The sequence below is a fragment of the Panthera uncia genome, assembly GCF_023721935.1.
Source record: "Panthera uncia isolate 11264 chromosome C1 unlocalized genomic scaffold, Puncia_PCG_1.0 HiC_scaffold_4, whole genome shotgun sequence".
Taxonomy (NCBI): Eukaryota; Metazoa; Chordata; class Mammalia; order Carnivora; family Felidae; genus Panthera; species Panthera uncia.
Genome location: NW_026057585.1, coordinates 4,599,328 through 4,619,929, shown reverse-complemented (window position 1 = coordinate 4,619,929; position 20,602 = coordinate 4,599,328). Strand labels below are relative to the sequence as shown.

Here is a 20,602-nt window from a genome sequence, read left to right as displayed (position 1 = left end):
AATCTACCAAGAGGATATAACAATCAGAAATATTTATGCATCCAACGTAGGAGCGTCTAAATATATAAAGTATATTAACAGATACTCTACAAAATGAGAAATTGACAGTAATATAATAATAACAGGGGACTCTAACACCCCATTTACATCAATGGATAGATGATTCAGACAAAAAATCAAAAAGGAAACAGTTTTCCAATCAGAAAGTCAATAAGGAGGGGCGCCTGGGTGGCTCAATCTGTTAACTGCCCCACCTCAGCCTAGGCCATGATCTCCTGGTTTGTGAGTTCACAGCCCGCATTGGGCTCTGTGCTGACAGCTCAGAGCCTGGAGCATACTTTGGATTCTGTCTCCCTCTCTCTCTGACCCTCCCCTACTCACACTCTATCTCTCTCTCTCTTTCTCTTTCTCTCTCTCTCTCAAAAATAAAAATAAATATTTTTGGGGCGCCTGGGTGGCTCAGTCGGTTAAGTGGCCGACTTCGGCTCAGGTCATGATCTCGCGGTCTGTGAGTTCAAGCCCCGCGTCGGGCTCTCTGTGCTAACAGCTCAGAGCCCGGAGCCTGTTTCAGATTCTGTGTCTCCCTCTCTCTGACCCTCCCCCGTTTATGTTCTGTCTCTCTCTGTCTCAAAAATAAATAAACGTTAAAAAAAATTTAAAAAATATATATATTTTTTTAAAAATTAAAAAAAAAAAAAGAAAGTCAATAAGGAAATAGTGGCTTTGAACAATGCATTAGACCAGATGGACTTAACAGATATATATAGAAAACTCCATCCAAAAATAGCAGAATATTCATTCTTTTCAACTGCACATAGAACATTGTCCAGGATAAATAGATCACATGACAGGCCACAAAACAAATCTCAATAAATTTTAAAAGACTGAAATCATGTCAAGCATCTTTTCCAATCACAATGGTATAAAACTAGATATCAACTATAAGAAAAAACTGACAGAAATTCAACGAGGCCAAACATGTTACTAAACAACCAATGAGTCAATAAAAAAATCAAAAAGCAAACTTCAAAATACCTTCAGACAAATGAAAATAGAAACACAACGTTCCAAAATCTTTGGGGCACAGTGGTCCTAAAGAGGGAAGTTTACAATGACACAGGACTAACTCATGAAACAAGAAAAATCTCAAATAATCTAACTTACAGGAAATAGAAAAAGAAGAGCAAAAAAGTCCAAAGTTAGTAGAAAGAAGGAAATAATACATATAAGAACAGAAATAAATCAAATAGAAACTAAAAAAAAAAAGAGAGAGATAGAAAAGATCAATGAAACTAGCAGCTAGTTTTTTGAAAATATAAGCAAAACTGATAAAACTTCATCTTGACTCATCGAGAAAAAAAGAGAGAACCCAGATAAATAAAATCAGGAATGAAAGAGAAGTCACAACCAACACCACAATAACAAAGAATTATAAGAAAGTACTATGAAAAATTATATGCCAACAAATTGGACTACTTAGAAAAAATACAAATTCCTAAAAACATACAATCTTCCAAAACTGAATCATGAAATAATAGAAAATCTAAAAAAACCTTATCACTAACAACAAAATTGAATCGGTAAACAAAAAATTCAACAAACCAAAGTCCAGAACCAGATGGCTTCAGACGTTTGGTAAACTCTACCAAACATTTAAAGACCAGTTAATACCTGACCTTCTCAAACTTTTCCAAAAAATGGATGATGAAGAAATGCTTCCAAATTCATGCTATGAGGTCAGCATTACCCCGATGCCAAAACCAAAAACACTACAAAAACGAAAATTAGAGACCAATATCCCTGATGAGCCTAGAGCAAAAAAATCTTCAACAAAATGTTAGCAAACTGAATTCGAAAATACATTAAGGGGCGCCTGGGTGGCTCAGCTGGTTAAGCCACCCGACTTCAGCTCTGGTCATGATCTCATGGTTCATGGGTTCGTGCCCCATGTCGGGCTCTGTGCTGACAGCTCAGAGCCTGGAGCCTGCTTCGGATTCTGTGTCTCCCTCTCTCTCTGCTCCTCCCCCACTCATGCTCTGTCTCTCCCTCAAAAATAAATAAACATTAAAAAAAATTAAAAAAATACATTAAAAGAATCATCCACCATGATCAGAGGGGATTTATTATAGGGGTGGAAGTGTGGCTCAATATACACAAATCAATCAATGTGATACATCACATTAATAAAATAAAAGATAAAATTATATGAATATCTCAATAGATGCAGAAAAAGCATTTGAAATTATTCAACATCCATTTATGATAAAAACAACAAAGTGGGTATAGAAGGAACATACTTTAACGTAATAAAGGCCATATAGATCAACCCACAGCTAACATCACACTCAATGTTGAAAAGCTTTCAGTTTTTTCTCTAAGATAAGGAATAAGACAAGGATGCCCATTATCAACCACTCTCATCCAACGTAGTATTGGAAGTCCCAGTCACAGAAATCAGACAAGAAAAGAAAAAAGGTCAACCAAAGCAGTAAGGAAGAATATATATATATATATATATATATATATATATATATATATGTGTGTGTGTATATATATATATATATATATATATTTAAGCCCTGGGGCACCTGGATGGCTCAGTTGGTTGAGTGTCGAAATTTGGCTCATGTCATGATCTTGGGGTTTGTGAGTTCAAGCCCCACATCAGGCTCACTGTTGTCAGCCTGTCAGCACAGAGCCCACTTCAGATCTTCTGTCCCCCTCTCTTGCCCCTCCCCTGCTTGCAATCTCTCCAAAATAAATATTCAAAAAACCCTAAAGACTACTGAGAAAACCTGTTATAACTAATAAATGAATTCAGTAAAGTTGCAGGATACAAAATCAATACACAGAAATCTTTTGCATTTCTATACACTAATAACAAAATAGCAGAAAGGGAAATTAAGAAAACAATCTTATTTACAATATCATCAAATAGAATAAAATACCTAAGAATAAATTTAACCAAAGCAATGAAAGACTTATACTCTGAAAACTATAAGATAATGGTGAAAGAAACTGAAGATGCACAAGTAAATGGCAAGATTTACCATACTAATGGATTGGAAGAATTAATGTTGTCTAAATGTCCATACTACCCAAAGCAATCTATAAATTCAATGCAATCCCTATCAAAATACCAATAATATGTTTCACAGAACTAAGACAAAAAAATCCTAAAATTTGTATGGAACCACAAAAGACCCCAAAGAACCAAAGTAATCTTGAGAAAGAAAAACAAAGCTGGGTGTTTCACAGGCCAGAGTTCAAACCATACTACAAGGCTATAGTAATCAAAACATTATGGTACTGGCATAAAAATAGACACAGACCAATGGAACTCTTGAGAACCCAGAAATAAACTCATGTTTCTATGGCCAATTAATCTATGACAAAGAAGACAAGAATATACAATGGGACAGAGACAGTCTATTCAATAAATGGTCCTGAGAAAACTGTACAGCTACATGCAAAAGAACGGAACTGGACCATTTTCTCACACCACACACAAAAATAAACTCAAAACAAAGTGAAGACTTAAATATAAGACCTGAACCCATAAAACTCTTAAAAGAAAACATAGATAGTAAACTCATGGACATCAGCCTTAGCAATATTTTTCTGAATATGTCCCCCAGGCAAGGGAAACAAAAGCAAAATAAACAAATGGGACTACATCAAGCTAAAAAAATCTTTTGCACAGTGAAGGAAACCATCGACAAAACAAAAAAGCAACCTACAGAATGGGAGAAAATATTTGCAAATGATATATCTAATATTGGGTTAATATCCAAAATGTATAAAGAACTCATATAGCCCAATACCAAAAAAGCCAATGTTCTGATTTTAAAAATGGACAGGAGACTTGAATAGACAGTTTTCCAAAGAAGATATACAGATGGTCAACAGACAAGTGAAAAAATGTTCAACATCACTAATGATCAGGGCAATGCAAATTAAAACTACAATGAGATATCACCTCACACCAGTCAGAATGGCTAGTAACAAAAATACAAGAAATAGTAAGTGTTGGCAAGGATGTGGAGAAAAAGGGACGGTCGTACACTATTTGTGGGAATATAATTTGGTGCATCCACTAGGGAAAACAGTATGGAGTTTCCTCAAAAAATTAAAAATTAAAGTATGTTACACAATAATTTCACTAGTGAGTATTTACCCAAAGAAAATAAAAACACTACTTTGAAAAAATATATGTACCCCTATGTTTACTGAAGCATTTACAATGGTCTAGATATGGAAGCAACCTGAGTGTCCATTGATAGGTGAATGCATAAAGAAGATGTGGTATATATACACAATGGAATGTTACTCAGCCATAAAAAAGAATGAATCTTGCCAGTCACAACATGGAAACCTAGAGGTTATTATGCTAAGTGAAATAAGTCAGACTGAGAAAGACAAATATTGTATGATTTCACTTATATGTGTAATCTAAAAAACAAAAGAAACAGACAAACAAAATCAGAAATGACTTATAAATACAGAGAACAAACTGGTGGTTGCCAGAGGGAAAGGGGTGGGGGGAGGGGCAAAATAGGTGAAGGAGATTAAATGGTACAAACTTCCAGTTATAAAATAAATAAGTCACAGGATGAAAAGTACAGCATAAGGAATATAGTCAATAATATAATAATAATTGTGTATGGTAGCAGATGGTAATTACACTTACTGTGGTGTGGTGTGGTGATCATTGCATGTATAGAATTGTCAAATCACTATGTTGTACACTTAAAACTAATATAACACTGTATGTCAACTATACTTCAATTAAAAAAACACAATCTGTCAAAGTCACACAAGACAAAATAGACAATCTGAATAGGCCTATGTCTATTGAAGAAATTGAATCAATAATTAATAACCTTCCAAAACAGAAAGCACCGGGTCCAGATGGGTTCACTGGTGAATTCTACCAAACATTTAAGGAAGAAATTATATGAATTCTCTACTATCTCTTCCAGAAGATAGACATGAAAGGAATATGTCCTAAGTCATTCTGAGACCTGCATTACTCTAATACCAGAACCAGACAAAGACATCACAAGAAAAGGAAACTACAGCTCAATATCTCTCAAAACATAGATGCAAAAATCCTCAATAAAATATTAGCAAACCAACAATCATATTCAAATTCAAAAATACTCAATAAAATATTAGCAAATCAAATTCAACATTCAAATTCAAATCAAATTCAACAATGTATAAAAATAATTATACACCACAACCAAATGGGATTTATCTCAAGTGTGCAAAGCTGGTTCAATATTCAAAAATCATTTAATGTAATCTGTCACATTTACAGGCTAAAGAAGAAAAATCCAATGATAATGTAAATACATGCAGAAAAAGCATGTGACAAAGTCTAATACCCATTCATAATAAAAACTCTCAGCAAATGAGAAATAGAGGGGAACTTCCTCAACTTGATAAAGAACATCTACAAAGAACCTACAGCTACCATCATACTTAATGGTGAGCAATTCAAAGCTGTCTCGCTAAGATCAGGAACAAGGCAAGAATGCCCCCTTTCACCATCCCTTTTCAACATGATACTGAAAGTCCTAAGTAAAAAGACATGAAAAAGAAATGAAATGTGTACAGAGTAGGAGGGAATAAATAAAATTGTCTTTGTTTCCAAATGACATTTGTCTAAGTAGAAAATCCAAAAAAAGACACACACAAAAAAGTCTCCTTAGAACTAATAAGCAATTATAACAGGACTACTGGATATAAGGTTAACAACAAGTCAATCACCTTCCTCTATATCAGTAATGAGCAAGTGGAATTTGGAAGTAAAAACACGATACCATTCACATTACCACCCAAGAAAAGTAAATAGTTAGGTATAAATCTAACAAAATGGGTACCAGATATAAGGAAAACTACAAAATTCTCAGTAAAGAAATCAGAGAAACTAAATAAATGGAAAGATGTTTCATGTTATACATAAGAAGACCCAATATGTTAAGACGTCAATTCTTTCCAACTTGATTTATAGATTCAATACAATTCCAATAAAAATCCCAGTAAGTTATTTTGTGGATATTGATAAACTGATTCTAAAGTTTATATGGATAGTCAAAAGACCCAGAATAGCCAACACAACACTAAGGAGAAGAAAAAAGTTGTAGTATTGTCACTATCCAACTCCAAGACTTACTATAAGTCTACAGTAATCAAGACAGTGTATATAGGTGAAAGAATAAATAAATAGATTATCATGGAACAGAATAAAGAGCCCAGAAATAAATCCACATAAATATAGTCAACTGATCTTTGACAAAAGAGCAAAGATTGTCTCTTAAACAAATAGTGACAGAACAACTTGACATCCACATGAAAAAAAAAAAAAGAATCTAGACACTGACTTTATACCTTTCACAGAAATGTTAACTCAAAACGGATCATAGACCTAAATGTAAAATACAAAAAACTAAAAAACTCTTGGAACATAACACAGGAGACAACCCAGGTGACTTTGGGTATGGCAATGGCTTTTTAGATACAACACCAAAGGCACAATCCATGAAAGAAATAATTGATAATGTGGACTTCATTAAAATTAAAAACTTCTTCTCTGACAAAGAAATTGTCGAGAGAATAAGAAGACAAAATCCATATCTGATAAGGAATGTTATCCAAAATTTATAAAGAACTCTTTTCTATACATATCATGTTTATTTATTTTACTTTTGAGAGAGAGAGAGAGTATGAGCAGGGAAGGGGCAGAGAAAGACGGAGAAAGAATAAGTAGGCTCCATGCTGTCAGCACAGAGCCCAGTGTGGAGTTCAAACTCACGTACCCTCACGTACCATGAGATCATGACCTGAGATGAAATCAAGAGTCAGATGTTTAACCGACTGAGTCACTCAAGCATCCCACAAAGAACTGTTAAAAGTCAATAAGAACATGAATAACCTGGGGGCACCTGGGTGGCTCAGCTGGTTAGGAAACCGACTTCGGCTCGGGTCATGATCTCATAGTTTGTGAGTTCGAGCCCCACGTCAGGCTCTGTGCTGACAGCTCAGAGCCTGGACCCTGCTTCAGATTCTGTGTCTCCCCCTCTCTCTGTCCCCTCCCCTGCTCACACTCTGTGCCTCTCCGTCTCTCAATAATAAATAAACGTTAAAAAATTTTTAAAACTTAAAAAAAAAGAACATGAATAACCTGATTTTAAAATGAGCAAAAGACCTGAACAGACACTTCACCAAAGAAGACATAGAGATAGCAAATAAGCATATGAAATGATATTCCACATCATATGTCATTAGGGAGCTACAAATTAGAACAACAGGACACTACTTCATACTAATTACATTGGCAGAAAATCCCAACCACTGACAACCCCAAATGTTGATGAGGATGTAGAGCAACAGGAATGCTCACCGTTAGTGGTAGGAATGCAAAATGACACAACCGATTTGGAAGGGAGTTTGGCAGTTTCTTATAAAACCAAACATCCTCATACCATGAAACCCAGCAGTTGTGCTCCTTGGTTTGTACCCAAATAAGTAGAAAACTTACACACACACACACACACACACACACACACAACCGCATGTGAATATCTGTAGGAGCTTTATTCATAATCAACAAAATTTGGGAGCAACCAAGATGTTCTTTAGTAGGTGAATGGATAAAATGAGGTACATCCACACAACGGAATATTGTTCAGAGCTAAAGAGAAATGGCTCACCAAGCCATGAATAGACATGGAGAAATCTTAAATGCATGTTACTAAGTGAAAAGCCAATCCAAAAGCGTGCCCATATAATTCCAACATGGCATTCTGAGAAAGGCAAAACTATAAACACAGTAGTAAAAAGGTCAGCGGTTGCCAAGCATTAGGGGAGAGGCAGGGATGGCTTAGGTGCAGCATAGAGAACTTTCAGTGAAACTGTTTCACTGAACTTTCAGAGAACTTTCAGAGAACTTTCAGTGAAACTGTTCTGAGAACTTTCAGTGAAACTGTTTCACTTTCAGTGAAACTGTTCTATATGATATTGGAATAGTAGAAGCATGTCACTATGCATTTGTCATAAGCCATGGAATGGACACCACCAAGAGTGAACTCTAATGTGAGTTATGGGCTTTAAGTGTTAACACAAGATGCAGCTTCACTGATTGTAACAAAGTTGCCACGCTGGTGCAGGATGTTGATAACGGACCAGGTATGCGTGCACGTGTACATGGGAATTCTTTGTGCTTTCTGCTCCCTTTTGCCGTGATCTCAAACATGTCCTAAAAGCAAAGTTTATTTTGGAAATTAAATGAGATAATACAGGTAGGTTCCACGTCTAGGGAGTTTGGAGGTCACAACTCCATGCTGACAACAGATGAAAAAGCTGAGCAGACTGAAAAATCAAGAACTCTTCTTGGATCTGCAAGAGAGGGGAGCATACAAGGCAAATCGTCACCTCTGACACTGGAGAAACAGACCGGTAAATCCAGGGAGTCACATTAATATGGGAAGCTTTCTAGTACATTTATTTCTGTGGTCACTGCTCTCTTCTATTTCCTTTCACCTGTTAGTCCATAAGGTTTTCAAAAGCATTGAGACATTTCAGAGTCCCTGATTGTTCATGTATGCTTTCATTCATTCATTCATTCATTCAGCAAACATTAATTAAGCTCCTATTGTGTGTTGGATATTGTGCTATTTCTTATGGGAACATAAAGATATATAAGGCATAGATACTTCATTCAGTTCAAACACTCAACAATTTTTGAACATCTACTATGTGCCGTATACTGTGCTAGGTGTTAAGGATTCAGCAATGAAGGGAACAGCCCATTTTCAAAACAGTGTAACCACCACAACAACATGTTTTGTAGTCATTCTCTTAACTACTTTTGGACTCAATGCACTCCAATTGGATTTTCAGTACAACACACTCCAGGAGGACTTTCAACACAACTTAATAGAAATTGCTCTTATCAAGTTAATTATGAACTCTATGTTGCCAAAACCAAAGGTCAATTCTTTTTGTCATTGCATTTGATACCTTTGAAATATCCAGCATAACCGACCACACTTCCCCTCTTGAAATACTTTCTACACTTGACTTTCATAGTGGCATACTCTTCGAATTTGCTTCCTGCTTCACACCCCTCCTGTTCAGTCTCCTTAGCTGGCCCCTCCTCTTCTGTTCAACCTCTAAGTGTTGTTACGTCTGTCCCAGGAGTCAGTTCTGTGGCTTTTCCTTTTATCCATGAATATACTCTTCTCTATATTTCATCTAATCCTGTGACTTCAAATACTATTGTATGCTTCCATTTCCCAAATTTACCTCTGTAGATGGCATAAGGAGTATAACTGTCCTAAAGTGATCCAGGAGTGGTGTATAATAGCCCAAAAAAGTGGGAGAACTCCAATTATCCATCAACTGGTTTATCAATAAACAAAATGTGGTATATGCATACAATGGAATAGTATTCAGCACCTAAAAAGAATGAAATACTGATACATGCTACGACAGAGATGAATCTCAAAAGTATATTATGCTAAGTAAAATAAGCCAGATGCAAAAGACCATATATTGCATGACTCCATTCATAGGATGTCCTGAAAAGGCAAATTTATAGAATCAGAAAGTCAATTCGAGGTTCCTAGAGCTGAAGAGTAGGAATGAGGAGTGGTTGCTAAAGGACACAATAGGTATTCTGGGGGTGATAGAATGGTTCCAAAACAGGACTGGGGTGATGGTTACACAAGCCCATAATTTTATTTAAAATAGTTGAATTATACACTTAAAACAAGTGGATTTTATGGCTTGTAAATTATATTTCAATAAAGCTGTTTGGAAATAAAAGAAATGTGATATTGTGGGCCCCATCTGCCTTCCCCTTTATTTATTTCTTATTTTCTATAGAATTTATATTGGTTCCACTCAGAGACTCTAAAGTCTCGTCCTATTGGCTCTTTGGCTGAAAGCAATTTCCAGAAGATACTAGCTGACTCTGCCAGCCTCCAACCCTCCCAACAGCTGGGGGAATGAATTCCCCGGGTCCTGAAGGAGATGGGGATGTGTATGGTTCGCTTAGAACATCACTCTGCTAGGCAAAGAGGTATGATGCACCTTGGTGGCCTCAAGTAGGGCTCCACAGGTCTCGGCAACACCGAGGGCGTTTAGCTAGTGCCAACAGCTTCAGAGACCAAGCTGCTACAACTCGGTGACTACAGTCAACCTTCCCTAGGCAAATGTGTTTGCAGCATGAGGATTCAGGTCTCAAGTAAGAAGAGGAGAATGTCCACAACACAAGGAAAAAGAGAGACTCAGAGGAGGGTGTCAAACCCAATCACTGTAGGGCATTTCTCCCAATATCTTTTTTTTAATGTTTTTTTATTTATTTTTGAGACAGAGAGACACAGAGCACATGCGGCGGAGGGACAGAGAGAGAGGGAGACATAGAATCGGAAGTGGGCTCCAGGCTCTGAGCTGTCAGCACAGAGCCCAGTTTGGGGCTCGAACCCACGAACTGTGAGATCGTGACCTGAGCCGAAGTTGTTGCTGAGGTTGGACGCTTAACCGACTGAGCCACCCAGGCACCCCACATTTCTCCCAACAACTTAAGAAAACATTCTCTTCAAGTGCATGTGCTGTTTTTACCAGGACCATATGCTGGACTTCAAAACAAGTTTCCATAAATATCTAAGAGTGAAAATCATACCACAATAGTATTAAATTAGATGTCGATAAAAACAAGATATTTAGAAAATACCCAATTTTAGAAATTAAACAGCATACTTCAGAACAACTCATGTGTTAAAGAGGAAATCATAGATAAATTAGAAAATATTTTTACCTGAATGATGATAGAAATCTAATACATCAAAATTGTTGTATGTGGCTGGCACAGTAAGTACTTACAGAGAAATTTATTCTTTAAGTGACAACAGTCACACACAAAAAAGGGATAAAGTCAATAATCTAGCTTTGACCTTAAGAACCTTGAAAATCAAGAGTAAATTGAACCCAAGGCAAACAAAAGGGAGCAAATAAATAAAAGAAACAGATGAAATAGAAAAGAGACAAGCAATAGAGAAATACAACAGTAAATTTTTATGAAATCCACACAGAAAATTTAATTTCACATGGATTCTATATTTAAGCGTATATCCAGAACCATAAAGACTTTAGGAGAAAAAATAGGAGAGCATCTATCATAACTAAAAATCAGAAAGTCATTGCTTCTGGGGTAGATTGCAGGCAGGGTGGAAAGTGGGAATTGACTAGAAAGGGGCAAGAAAGAACTTTTCGAGGGTGAAGGAAATGTTCTGGAGGTTGTCTTGGGTAATGGTGACAGTGGTGTGTACATAATTGTCAAGCTTCATTGAACTAACCCTTAAGATCTGGACATTTTCATTCATGTAAATTACACCTCAATTTTTTAAAGTAGAGAAGAGGCAACGTCTTGAGGAGCTTTTGGTGGTGGTACTGGGGCATCTCTGGGGCGCAGGCTTCAAAAGTATCCATAGTATCTTGAGTTCAGGACTCTGCTAAGAGTGGTTTTGCAACCAAAATGTAGGCTGACCGCAAACGACCATAAGATCCACAGTGACCAGAGCTACGGATCCCTATTCTCATTACCCGGATCATAGAACTAGACAGCTACCACTAGATAGCTTCCCTTCAATGGTGATCTTCCCCCATAAACCCAGAGCTCTCCAAGGGGAAATTGAAATTGAGGTTCTGGATATGTGGGGTTGGAAATTCCCATACAACTCAGTGTCTGGAGCTGCCACCAAATGCAAATGTCTACACTTTACAAGACAGTAACATTTCAAATGGCACTCTGAGAGAGGAGATAATGGACTATAGTAGATTTTCTCCCCAGATGTATTTGCTGCACAAGGCAAAAATTGCCATTGTGCTGGCAGATTTCTTCTCTTCATTTAAATCCACAGATTGTGCATCCCAGACAGCTGGCATGGACCACCGGATGTCTTGTTACAGGGAGGACCCAGCCTTTATCACACCGTGGCCCTGAAGCCTGCTTCCTGTGCCTTGGAAGTATGAGAGCTATGTTAAAGGTCAGCACTTTTTAAGGAGGAGGGACCCTGCAGGAGGCATGAGCAATGGGTATGTGGTAAGAGTTCAAGGTGAACAGGCTGAGCCAGAAACAAGAGTGCATAAAACTCCAATCCTGCCTTTGGGACATAAGGGGACCAGAACCCAGGCTCTTTCAACTGGCTTCCAACCATCTAACAGGTTAGAGCTTTCTCATTTTCTTTCAACTATTCCCGGGCATGGGCGTTTTGCAGAAATAAAGTGGAGGAAACAAATTTTTTTTTGTAAACCTGTAACTACTTGATCTCTCTTTCTGGCCTTCTCCAGGATCACGCTGTAATCCAATCTGCTCCCCAGTGTTTCTGATTCCTGGAGAGTGCTTCTTGATACCCCGGTTTGACCATGGCTGGGTGGATCTGCCTTGTGACAGGGGCAGGAGGGTTTCTGGGTCAGAGAATCGTGCGTTTGTTGGTGGAGGAGAAGGACCTACAGGAGATCCGGGCAATGGACAAAGTCTTCAGCCCAGAATTGCGGGAGGAATTTTCTAGTAAGTGAACTTGGGTTCATGGGTGGGTAGCTCCATCTTAACCCCTGGGTGCGTGTGGGGAGAGGGTGGTTGTCTAGCAAATCAAGGAAAGTGGTAGCTAAATCAAGGCTAATCCCGGGTCCAAAGTCATCGGAAAGGAAAACAGAAGTGGTGTAGTGTAAGAGATACAAGGCTATCAGGAGACTGGGTCTGACTCTGATCCAGAACTAGAGAGGAATGACCATAGGTCAGCCACTTTGGCCTCGAGGTCTCTTTTCTTCTCATTTATAAAATCATGTATCAGTTCTCTCCCTTGTCAACAACTCTTTAATGTTCTGAAGATTTCAGACTTTGCAGCATCTGCAAAGGGCAAACGAGCGCCATTAACCCAGAGACTCCAGCAGTGGGTCCCCGTGCCTCTTGATTGTCCTGGTCCTTCTGTGGCTTCATTTAGCATTGCCAGTGAAGGTGAAATAAAAGGAAGTGAAGGCGAAGCTGAGTGTGTGTGTGTGTGTGTGTGTGTGTGTGTGTGTGTGAGAGAGAGACAGAGAGAGAGACAGACAGACAGACAGACAGAGACACAGAGAGACAGGGAGGGAGAGAGGTAGGGAGGACACACAGCGTGCAATGAGGGAGCCAGAGACAGAGTGCGGATTCCTCTTGTGGATTCCCTGAACATCTCTTTTTACCTTTTGTCTCCACTCATCACCACGAGAAAAGTGGCTGCAGCATTTGCTGGACAACCTCACTGCTCTGCTCTTTTCCCAGATTGCTGACCCTGGAGCAAATGCAAAAGCTAGATTTATAAGACCTATTTCACCCCTCCAGATCCTCAAAACAACCCTGAGAGGAAAGTAGGAAAGGGGTCTCACCCCACAGGACAATGAGGAAATCAAGGTAAAGGTAAAGCGACTTACCGAGGCCCTCTGATTAATGGAAGGCAGGGCTCAGAGTAGAGCCTCATTGCAGAGGCCCCTGTTCCCCCTCCCTGCCCTCCCAGACAGTGCCCGTCACTCTCCTTGTCTTTCCTGTGCTCTGAATGTCTCAGATGTCCTATTTCCTCTACCCTCTGCCGCAACGGTGTCTCTGGTGAACACACAGGAACATACATGATCAACATCGACTGGGTGTAACCCTTATGTCTCAGCAATACTTACGGTCTGACAGCTGATGCCCCAAACAGGCGACGTTTAACCTAGAGAAGCAGTCTCCCAGGGTGACAAGTCACGTGGTGTCAGAGACGGGCCGGGGCCTCTGTCAAGATCACAGGGGAGAAGCCTTACAGTGGTTTTCCCGTGCCAGGCCCTGTGCTCGGTGTGCTACATGCGCCAACTAGTTTGCTCCTCGTGACATCCCTGTGGGATAGGTAATATCGTCCTCCTCTTTTTAGAGATGAGAAGGCAGGGCTGCCTGGGTGGCTCTGTCAGTTGAGCTTCCGACTCTGGTTTTAACTCAGGTCATGATCCCACAGTTTCATGGGTTTGAGCCTCCGCCTTGGACTCTGTGCTGCCAGCACAGAGCCTGCTTGGGACCGTCTCTCTCTCCCTCTCTCTCTGCTTCTCCCCCACTTGCGCTGTCTCTGTCTCTCTCAGAAGAAATAAATAAGCTTAAAAAAAAAAAAAAAAAAAGATGGGAAAGCAGGCACAGAAAGGCATCTTTGTCCTGTCAAGGCTGCTATAACAATACACCATAGGCCGGGTGGCTTAAACCGAATTTATTTCTCACAGTTCCGGGGACTAGAAGTCCAAGAGCAAAGCAGGGTCATGTTCTGGTGGGAGCTCTCTTCCTGGCTCATAGCCTGTGCCATCTTGCCGTGTTATCACATCGTACTAAGGGGGAGGGATCTCTCTCTGGGATCTTTTATCAGAATACTGATCCCATTCATAAGGGTTAAACCCCCATGACCTGATCGCCTTCCGAAGGCCCTATCTCCTAACACCATCGCGGTGGCATTAGGATCTCAACACTTGAATGTGGGGGGACACAAACATTCAGCCCATACACAGCCAAGGCTAAGGTGTTCAGGGTCCCACAGCTGAAAAATGGCAAAGCTGAAACTGAACCCAGAAGGTCTAGCTTCAGCGGCTGTGCTTTTAACCACTAGTTTGTCTAGTAGCTTCTCTTAGGTCTCCCTACAGCGCAGCCCGCACCGCATAAGCAACTGTCTATTCAGTCTAGCAAAATACTTCTCAAGTTCACAGAGCCTCGGAGAGGGCGCGAGCTGTGCCGCTCCCACCAACACAGTCGCAGCGCCCTCTGCTGGTGTCTCTGCGCCCCTCCAAGCTAATAGGGTAAGAGCCCTTTCTTCTGGCTTTGGGCTTCTCCCCCCTCAACTTGTCAATTCCTCGGAGCCAGCCTGTGGAAGTCAGCAGCAAAGAAGAGGCAGAGGAAAGGAGGGGGAAAGGCAGAAGTGGAGACACAAAATTCCCACTGATCGCCAGCAGCTTTTCCTCTGCTTTCTTCCTCTTCGGGGAGTCTTGGAGTTGCCTGAAAAGGGAAGGGGCGGGAGGGGGTGTCGCAGAGCAAATTTGGCAGAGGCTTAAGCAGAGCAGATGGTTCCTCCAAGTTGTAACCCAGGAAGGAAATTTCTCAGCCCTGAGTTTTTCACTCTGAATTTCTCTCTCTCACTGTTCTCTGGTCTCCATTGCCAATTTCAGTTAAGTTGCCTTATCCTTTAAATACACACATACACACATATGTATATACGTAGACTTATCCTTAATCTGCCTCAGGAAAAAAAAAGTGCTAATGCTGCATTTGGGTGACAGGGGGAAGAGAGCAAAGCTTGAAGGCAGCGGGCAGGCTTGAGTCTTCACTAGAAGTGTGACTTAGACCTGCCCCTTAACCTGCCTCAGCCTCAGTTTCCTTGCCTGTATAGTGGAAATCAGAGTATCTTTGTCATGAGATAGCTGTGAAGGAAAAAACCAGACAACTGTACAAGTTGTGTACAAAGGAGAAAGCACAAAGTAAATGTGGGCAATTTACCCAAACTGTATGCAGTGCCATGTTTATGCCATGGGTTTATCCATTGCCCTTGGCTAGATGGTCAGAATGCCAGTTCCTCGGCAGCTGAGTCATTTGCAGCAATGATACCTGCTTTAGATGATATCTGACAAAGCGTTCCCTGTCAATGGCTCCACTATCCTTCTGGTCACCCAAGCAGGAAATACTCAGGCTAACACTGACTCTAACAAAACCTCTTCCTCTTAGCCTACCTCCAATAAGAACCAGGACCTGTCTGGGTAAGGTCTGGAAAGTCAACCCTGCCTATCTCTCCCTGACCCTGCTCCCTCTGTGGGAGCCCTGGTTCCAGTCCGTCTCATCTGAAGTTTGGTGCAGACACTCTGATTCATCTCTCGAATGCCCTGCTCTCTTTTAGATGTACCACACCAATCCATTTTATATACCGCAGCCGGGGTTACCTTCCTACACCACCACTCTGTTGGCTTCTTTCTCTTCTTGTTCCAAACCTGTACATGATTCCTTATTCCCTACAGAATTAAATTCCAATTCTTTCCTCATAAGAGGAGGAGTGGATATAAATCCATTCTTCATAATCACCCTACTCTCCTTAATGAATTTTATGAATTTCCCATGAATCACTTTAATAATTTTTGTCCCAGGTGCAGTTGATCCCTCACTGCTCAAATTCCTTTTTTTTTTTTTTTTTTTTGAAATAAAATGGGGTGGAAACAGATGTTTGCTCTATCCCAATAAATGTTACACATCCTGATTTCTGTGCCTTTGTTTACTTGTTCCTTCTGTGGATTTTCCCCCTATCCCCACCCTCCCCTCAATGTACTTGTCCTTGGGACTTGGGTAAATGCCACCTGTATCAGGAAACTTCCAGATCCCAAAAGACTTCCAATGACCTGACTCATGTTCACCCAGAGCTCCAGAGCAAGATCAAGCTGACCATTCTGGAAGGAGACATTCTGGATGAACAGTGCTTGAAGAAGGCCTGCCAGGACACCTCAGTCATCATCCACACCGCCTCTATCATTGACGTCATGGAAGTTGTTCACCGAGAAACCATCATGAATGTCAATCTGAAGGGTACAGTACCCCAGGGAGGATATGGGATGATGTGGGAAAGTGAGGCTCAGAAAACAGAACAGGAGGGGAGGGGAAGCCCCCATCCCTGAGCACCTGCTGAGCCCGTGCCAACTGCTTTTTCTTATCACCACTGAGAGATGCAAGGCTGTCATCCCCAGTTTTTAGATGAGGAAACCAGGGCTGAGAAGGGCTAAGTAACTTGTCAAGTCCCCCTGAGTAGGAGAGCTAGAATTTACACCCACACCTGTGTGTCTCCAAAGGCCACACAAGCTCTTCTTACTGTAGCTCTACTCAAACATCGACTCCATTCCGACCTTAAACTCTTGCTATCCAACCACCTCCTACCTCCCCTGGGCTAGAATCAGACCTTACAAGTGCCTCCCTGGTCATCATTTCAGCCCTTCTGTGTGCCTCTAAGTTGGCGGTCACCCAGTGAGGCCGAGACCAAAGAGCTCTGTGATATAAAGGGCCCCCATGTCCATCATGAGTGATGGGCCGTAGCTCTGGGCCAGTTTCCTTCAGGCAGGACTCCTGTGCAGGATCGCCAAGCATAATGAGAATACCTAGCACCTTCCTGCTTACCTCAGAGAAGGATTCCTCTCAAGAGACCTAGCAAAGCAAGTTCACAGCAGTCTGACAGGACAGAATTACCCAGCACTGGCCTTCCCGTGATATTTCTTAATGGTACCAGCCTTCCCTTATCCATAATAGTACTTCTTCAGCTCACTGCTGGGTCTCCTATTAAAGGGTAGTTTCTAGCCAGGTGCGCTAAGTACACCCTTCTTAGATCCTCATCCCTTAAATGCCTGGCTGGTGGCTCTTTCTGATTTATGGCTTTCCAATCTACTTTAGATCCAGACACATTTGTTTAAGGGATTAGTGTAAATCCCTTATTAGCCTGGCACGTGATATTATCCTTCCGATCCCTCGATGCAGTTTCTCTAGGACCAGAGCACTCCAATCCCCAATCCTATCTGGCTTCTATGCCCTGCTCTACAAAGTTAGTCATTAGTCTACTCAGAGGCTCCTTTTCTAAAGCAACTCATGGCTTTAGGATCTCCAGCCTAAAGAAGCACAATCTCAAAAAAGACCCTTTCTCATTTCTACTTAGCTACACCCTCACCAACTCCCACGCTGCAAGGAGGGTGCTATATTACCCGACTTTTCCTTTTTTAGCCCCTCTCTCCTAACTCCTGCTCTCCAGGGCTCACAACAAGAGGGGATTTGGAATCACTGACAAGTGTTAGCAGTATCAGTGAATTAAAACCAATGTCACTCCCTGGTTTAGAAAATACTTCATAGGAATGGTCATTTCCCCCTTTGCAGATAAATTAGCCTGTAATTCTCTCAGCCTCTAGATTTGATTTTTTTTTTAAATAAGGCTGTCTCTCTAGAAAATTAAATTGCACAAAGACCTTAAAGGGTATTTTTTAATAGAAAGAAAGAAAGAAAGAAAGAAAGAAAGAAAGAAAGAAAGAAAAAGAAAAACAATGCTTTGCCGGGGAAATTCCTTCCTTATGGGAATGATGCCTGCGTCACCTCCCCCAGCCAGAGGGATTCTGCAAGATCCTCCTGGTATAGGTATTAACCAGCAGAGGGCACACTCCTCTTTCCCATTCTCCACCAGGCTGCCCAGAGAGAGCCGGTGCGGCTCAGGAATGCTAAGGAAGAGGAAGGTTTATCACGTCCGCTTTTCAGACCTGGGTCAAAGAAGTCACAGCCAGAATTAGGAGTGGTCTTTGTAAGGATCACTCAGTCAGGATTAGGTAAAATTCTAGTCCATATTCTGAGAGTATGGCCTCCTAATAACGTTATGCTTAAAATAACCTGTTTTTAATGAAGTGGGAGGGATAAGTGATCATTTTTGTAATGTCTTTACTCAACAAAACATAAAATGGCAACCCTCTGTCCTTTTCCAAAATTAAAAGTACACACACAGGTCCAGGAAATCCAAAAGCCTAGAAATTCTTGCTCTCCAGAACCCAAATGTCGGTTTGTTTTCATTTTTGCAGTTTTGCATTGTATCTATGGCTATAGCATAGTCAGATCTTAGCCAGAGACACAGAGGAGTACACTCCTGATCTACAATAACTACCTCACTTGTGGGTTAGGGGGTGGACATGGTCCGTGGGCATGGCTGGCCCTGTGGGTTATTTGTTGACACTGACTGCATGTTCCCCATGGGCAGGTACCCAGCTCCTTTTGGAAGCCTGTGTCCAGGCTAGTGTGCCAATCTTCATCTATACCAGCACCATAGAGGTGGCTGGGCCCAACTCCTACAGGGAGATCATCCAGAACGGCCACGAAGACGAACATCTCGAATCCACATGGTCCGCTTCGTATCCATACAGCAAAAAACTTGCGGAGAAAGCTGTGCTGGCTGCTAATGGGTGGGCTCTTAAAAATGGTGGCACCTTGCACACTTGTGCCTTAAGGCCCATGTATATCTATGGGGAAGGAAGCATATTCCTTTATAACCATATATACCAGGCCCTGAGGAACAATGGGATCATCAAACAGGGCAGCAAATTCTCCATAGTCAACCCTGTCTATGTAGGCAACGTGGCCTGGGCTCACATTCTGGCCTTGAGGACCCTACAGGACCCCAAGAAGGCCCCCAGAGTTGGAGGACAGTTCTATTATATCTCAGATGACACACCTCACCAAAGCTATGATAACCTCAATTACAGTTTGAGCAAAGAATGGGGCTTCTCCCTTGACTCCAGAATGAGCCTTCCTCTATTTCTGGAGTACTGGCTTGCCTTCCTGCTGGAAATAGTGAGCTTCCTACTCAGTCCAATTTACAAATACCACCCCCCCTTTACCCGCCACATGGTGACATTGTTAAATAGCGTGTTTACCTTCTCCTATAAGAAAGCTCAGCGGGACCTGGGGTATGAGCCACTCTTCAGCTGGGAGGAAGCAAAGCAAAAGACCATGGAGTGGATTGGTTCCATAGTGAAAGAGCACAAGAAGTCCCTAAAAACAAAGACTCACTGATCTGGGGGTGCCAAGGACATAGAGGGAGGTCTTTCAGGCTCTCCCACTCTGGCTTCCCACAGAAAGAAACAAGGGCACAAGCCTGGGTCCTACTGCCTCCCATTTCCAAGATGGCCACCTTCCTTTACAAGATGGTAACCCTTCCCCATCCCTGGCTGAACCAGCAGCTCTCTGTCCTACCCACACTACAGAGGACAGACGAAAGCCTCCGATGCCGATTCTGAGCTATTCGGGCCTGTTTCACTAAATAGTTTTGCCTATCGGTTCCGTTTCCTTTTGTTACGTGTGAAACATTTCTTAACTTTTAAAAATTCCGATTCCTACACACAGCTCAATGAAAAGAGTAATAAATGCTTTAATGCCTAATCTGGAGGACGCTGTGGTTGACATGGACACACACCTTCCTCCTTTCCCTTCCATGTCCAGGTATCACTACGTCCTTTTTAGGAAGGTAGCATGGAACGGAGGTGGGCAGAAGTGTTTGGAAGCGGGGGGGAATCAAGATCGACTGAGTACCAGTATATATCACTGCATTAATCCCTCTCCAGAAAACTAGGAGGTAGGGATTAGTACTTCTTTTTATTGACAAGGAAACCCGATCATCATGACCACCAACTGCTAAGTGACCAGGCCATTTAACCCAGACAGACTGACTTGACAGCCCCTGTCCACCGACTCATGAAGCCTGAACTGCCTAAAATTTGCAGCCGAACGGGGATGGCGCAGAGGGGTTTGTCAGCGGGTGCAACAGAGCCCTGGAGTGTGCTTCTTGGGAGAGCCCGGCTCCTCTGGGCCACCTCCTTCTCACCCAGCTCTGTGCAGGAGACTCCTTAGGACCCAGAAGAACCCTTGAGGGGCATCTGGGAGAGTTCGAATACCCTTGCCAGGTGGCCTGGGCTGGGAAAGGAGGAGCTGAGATGTGGCCAGTCTCTACTGCCAATTTGTAAGGATCACTCAGTCAGGATTAGGTAAAATTCTAGTCCATAT

At 41.5% G+C, this 20,602-nt stretch overlaps 1 protein-coding gene across 1 annotated transcript; it reads left to right on the top strand.

Moving 5' to 3' along the window:
* The first annotated feature begins 12,073 nt into the window (after positions 1 to 12,073).
* Positions 12,074 to 19,985, top strand: LOC125912196 (3 beta-hydroxysteroid dehydrogenase/Delta 5-->4-isomerase). Its single transcript, XM_049616480.1, has 4 exons — positions 12,074 to 12,234; positions 12,361 to 12,580; positions 16,451 to 16,615; positions 18,804 to 19,985. The coding sequence occupies exons 2-4, from the start codon at positions 12,436 to 12,438 to the stop codon at positions 19,613 to 19,615; spliced, it is 1,122 nt and encodes a 373-aa protein (XP_049472437.1). The 5' UTR covers positions 12,074 to 12,234; positions 12,361 to 12,435; the 3' UTR covers positions 19,616 to 19,985.
* The last annotated feature ends 617 nt before the right edge of the window (positions 19,986 to 20,602 follow it).

Bases quoted from the DNA above. Each gene is read 5' to 3' on its own strand.
- LOC125912196 (XM_049616480.1), top strand. From the start codon at position 12,436: ATGGCTGGGTGGATCTGCCTTGTGACAGGGGCAGGAGGGTTTCTGGGT. The intron at 12,581-16,450 runs GTAAGTGAACTT...ATGTTCACCCAG, and splicing joins ATTGCGGGAGGAATTTTCTA to AGCTCCAGAGCAAGATCAAG. The intron at 16,616-18,803 runs GTACAGTACCCC...CCCCATGGGCAG, and splicing joins CATGAATGTCAATCTGAAGG to GTACCCAGCTCCTTTTGGAA.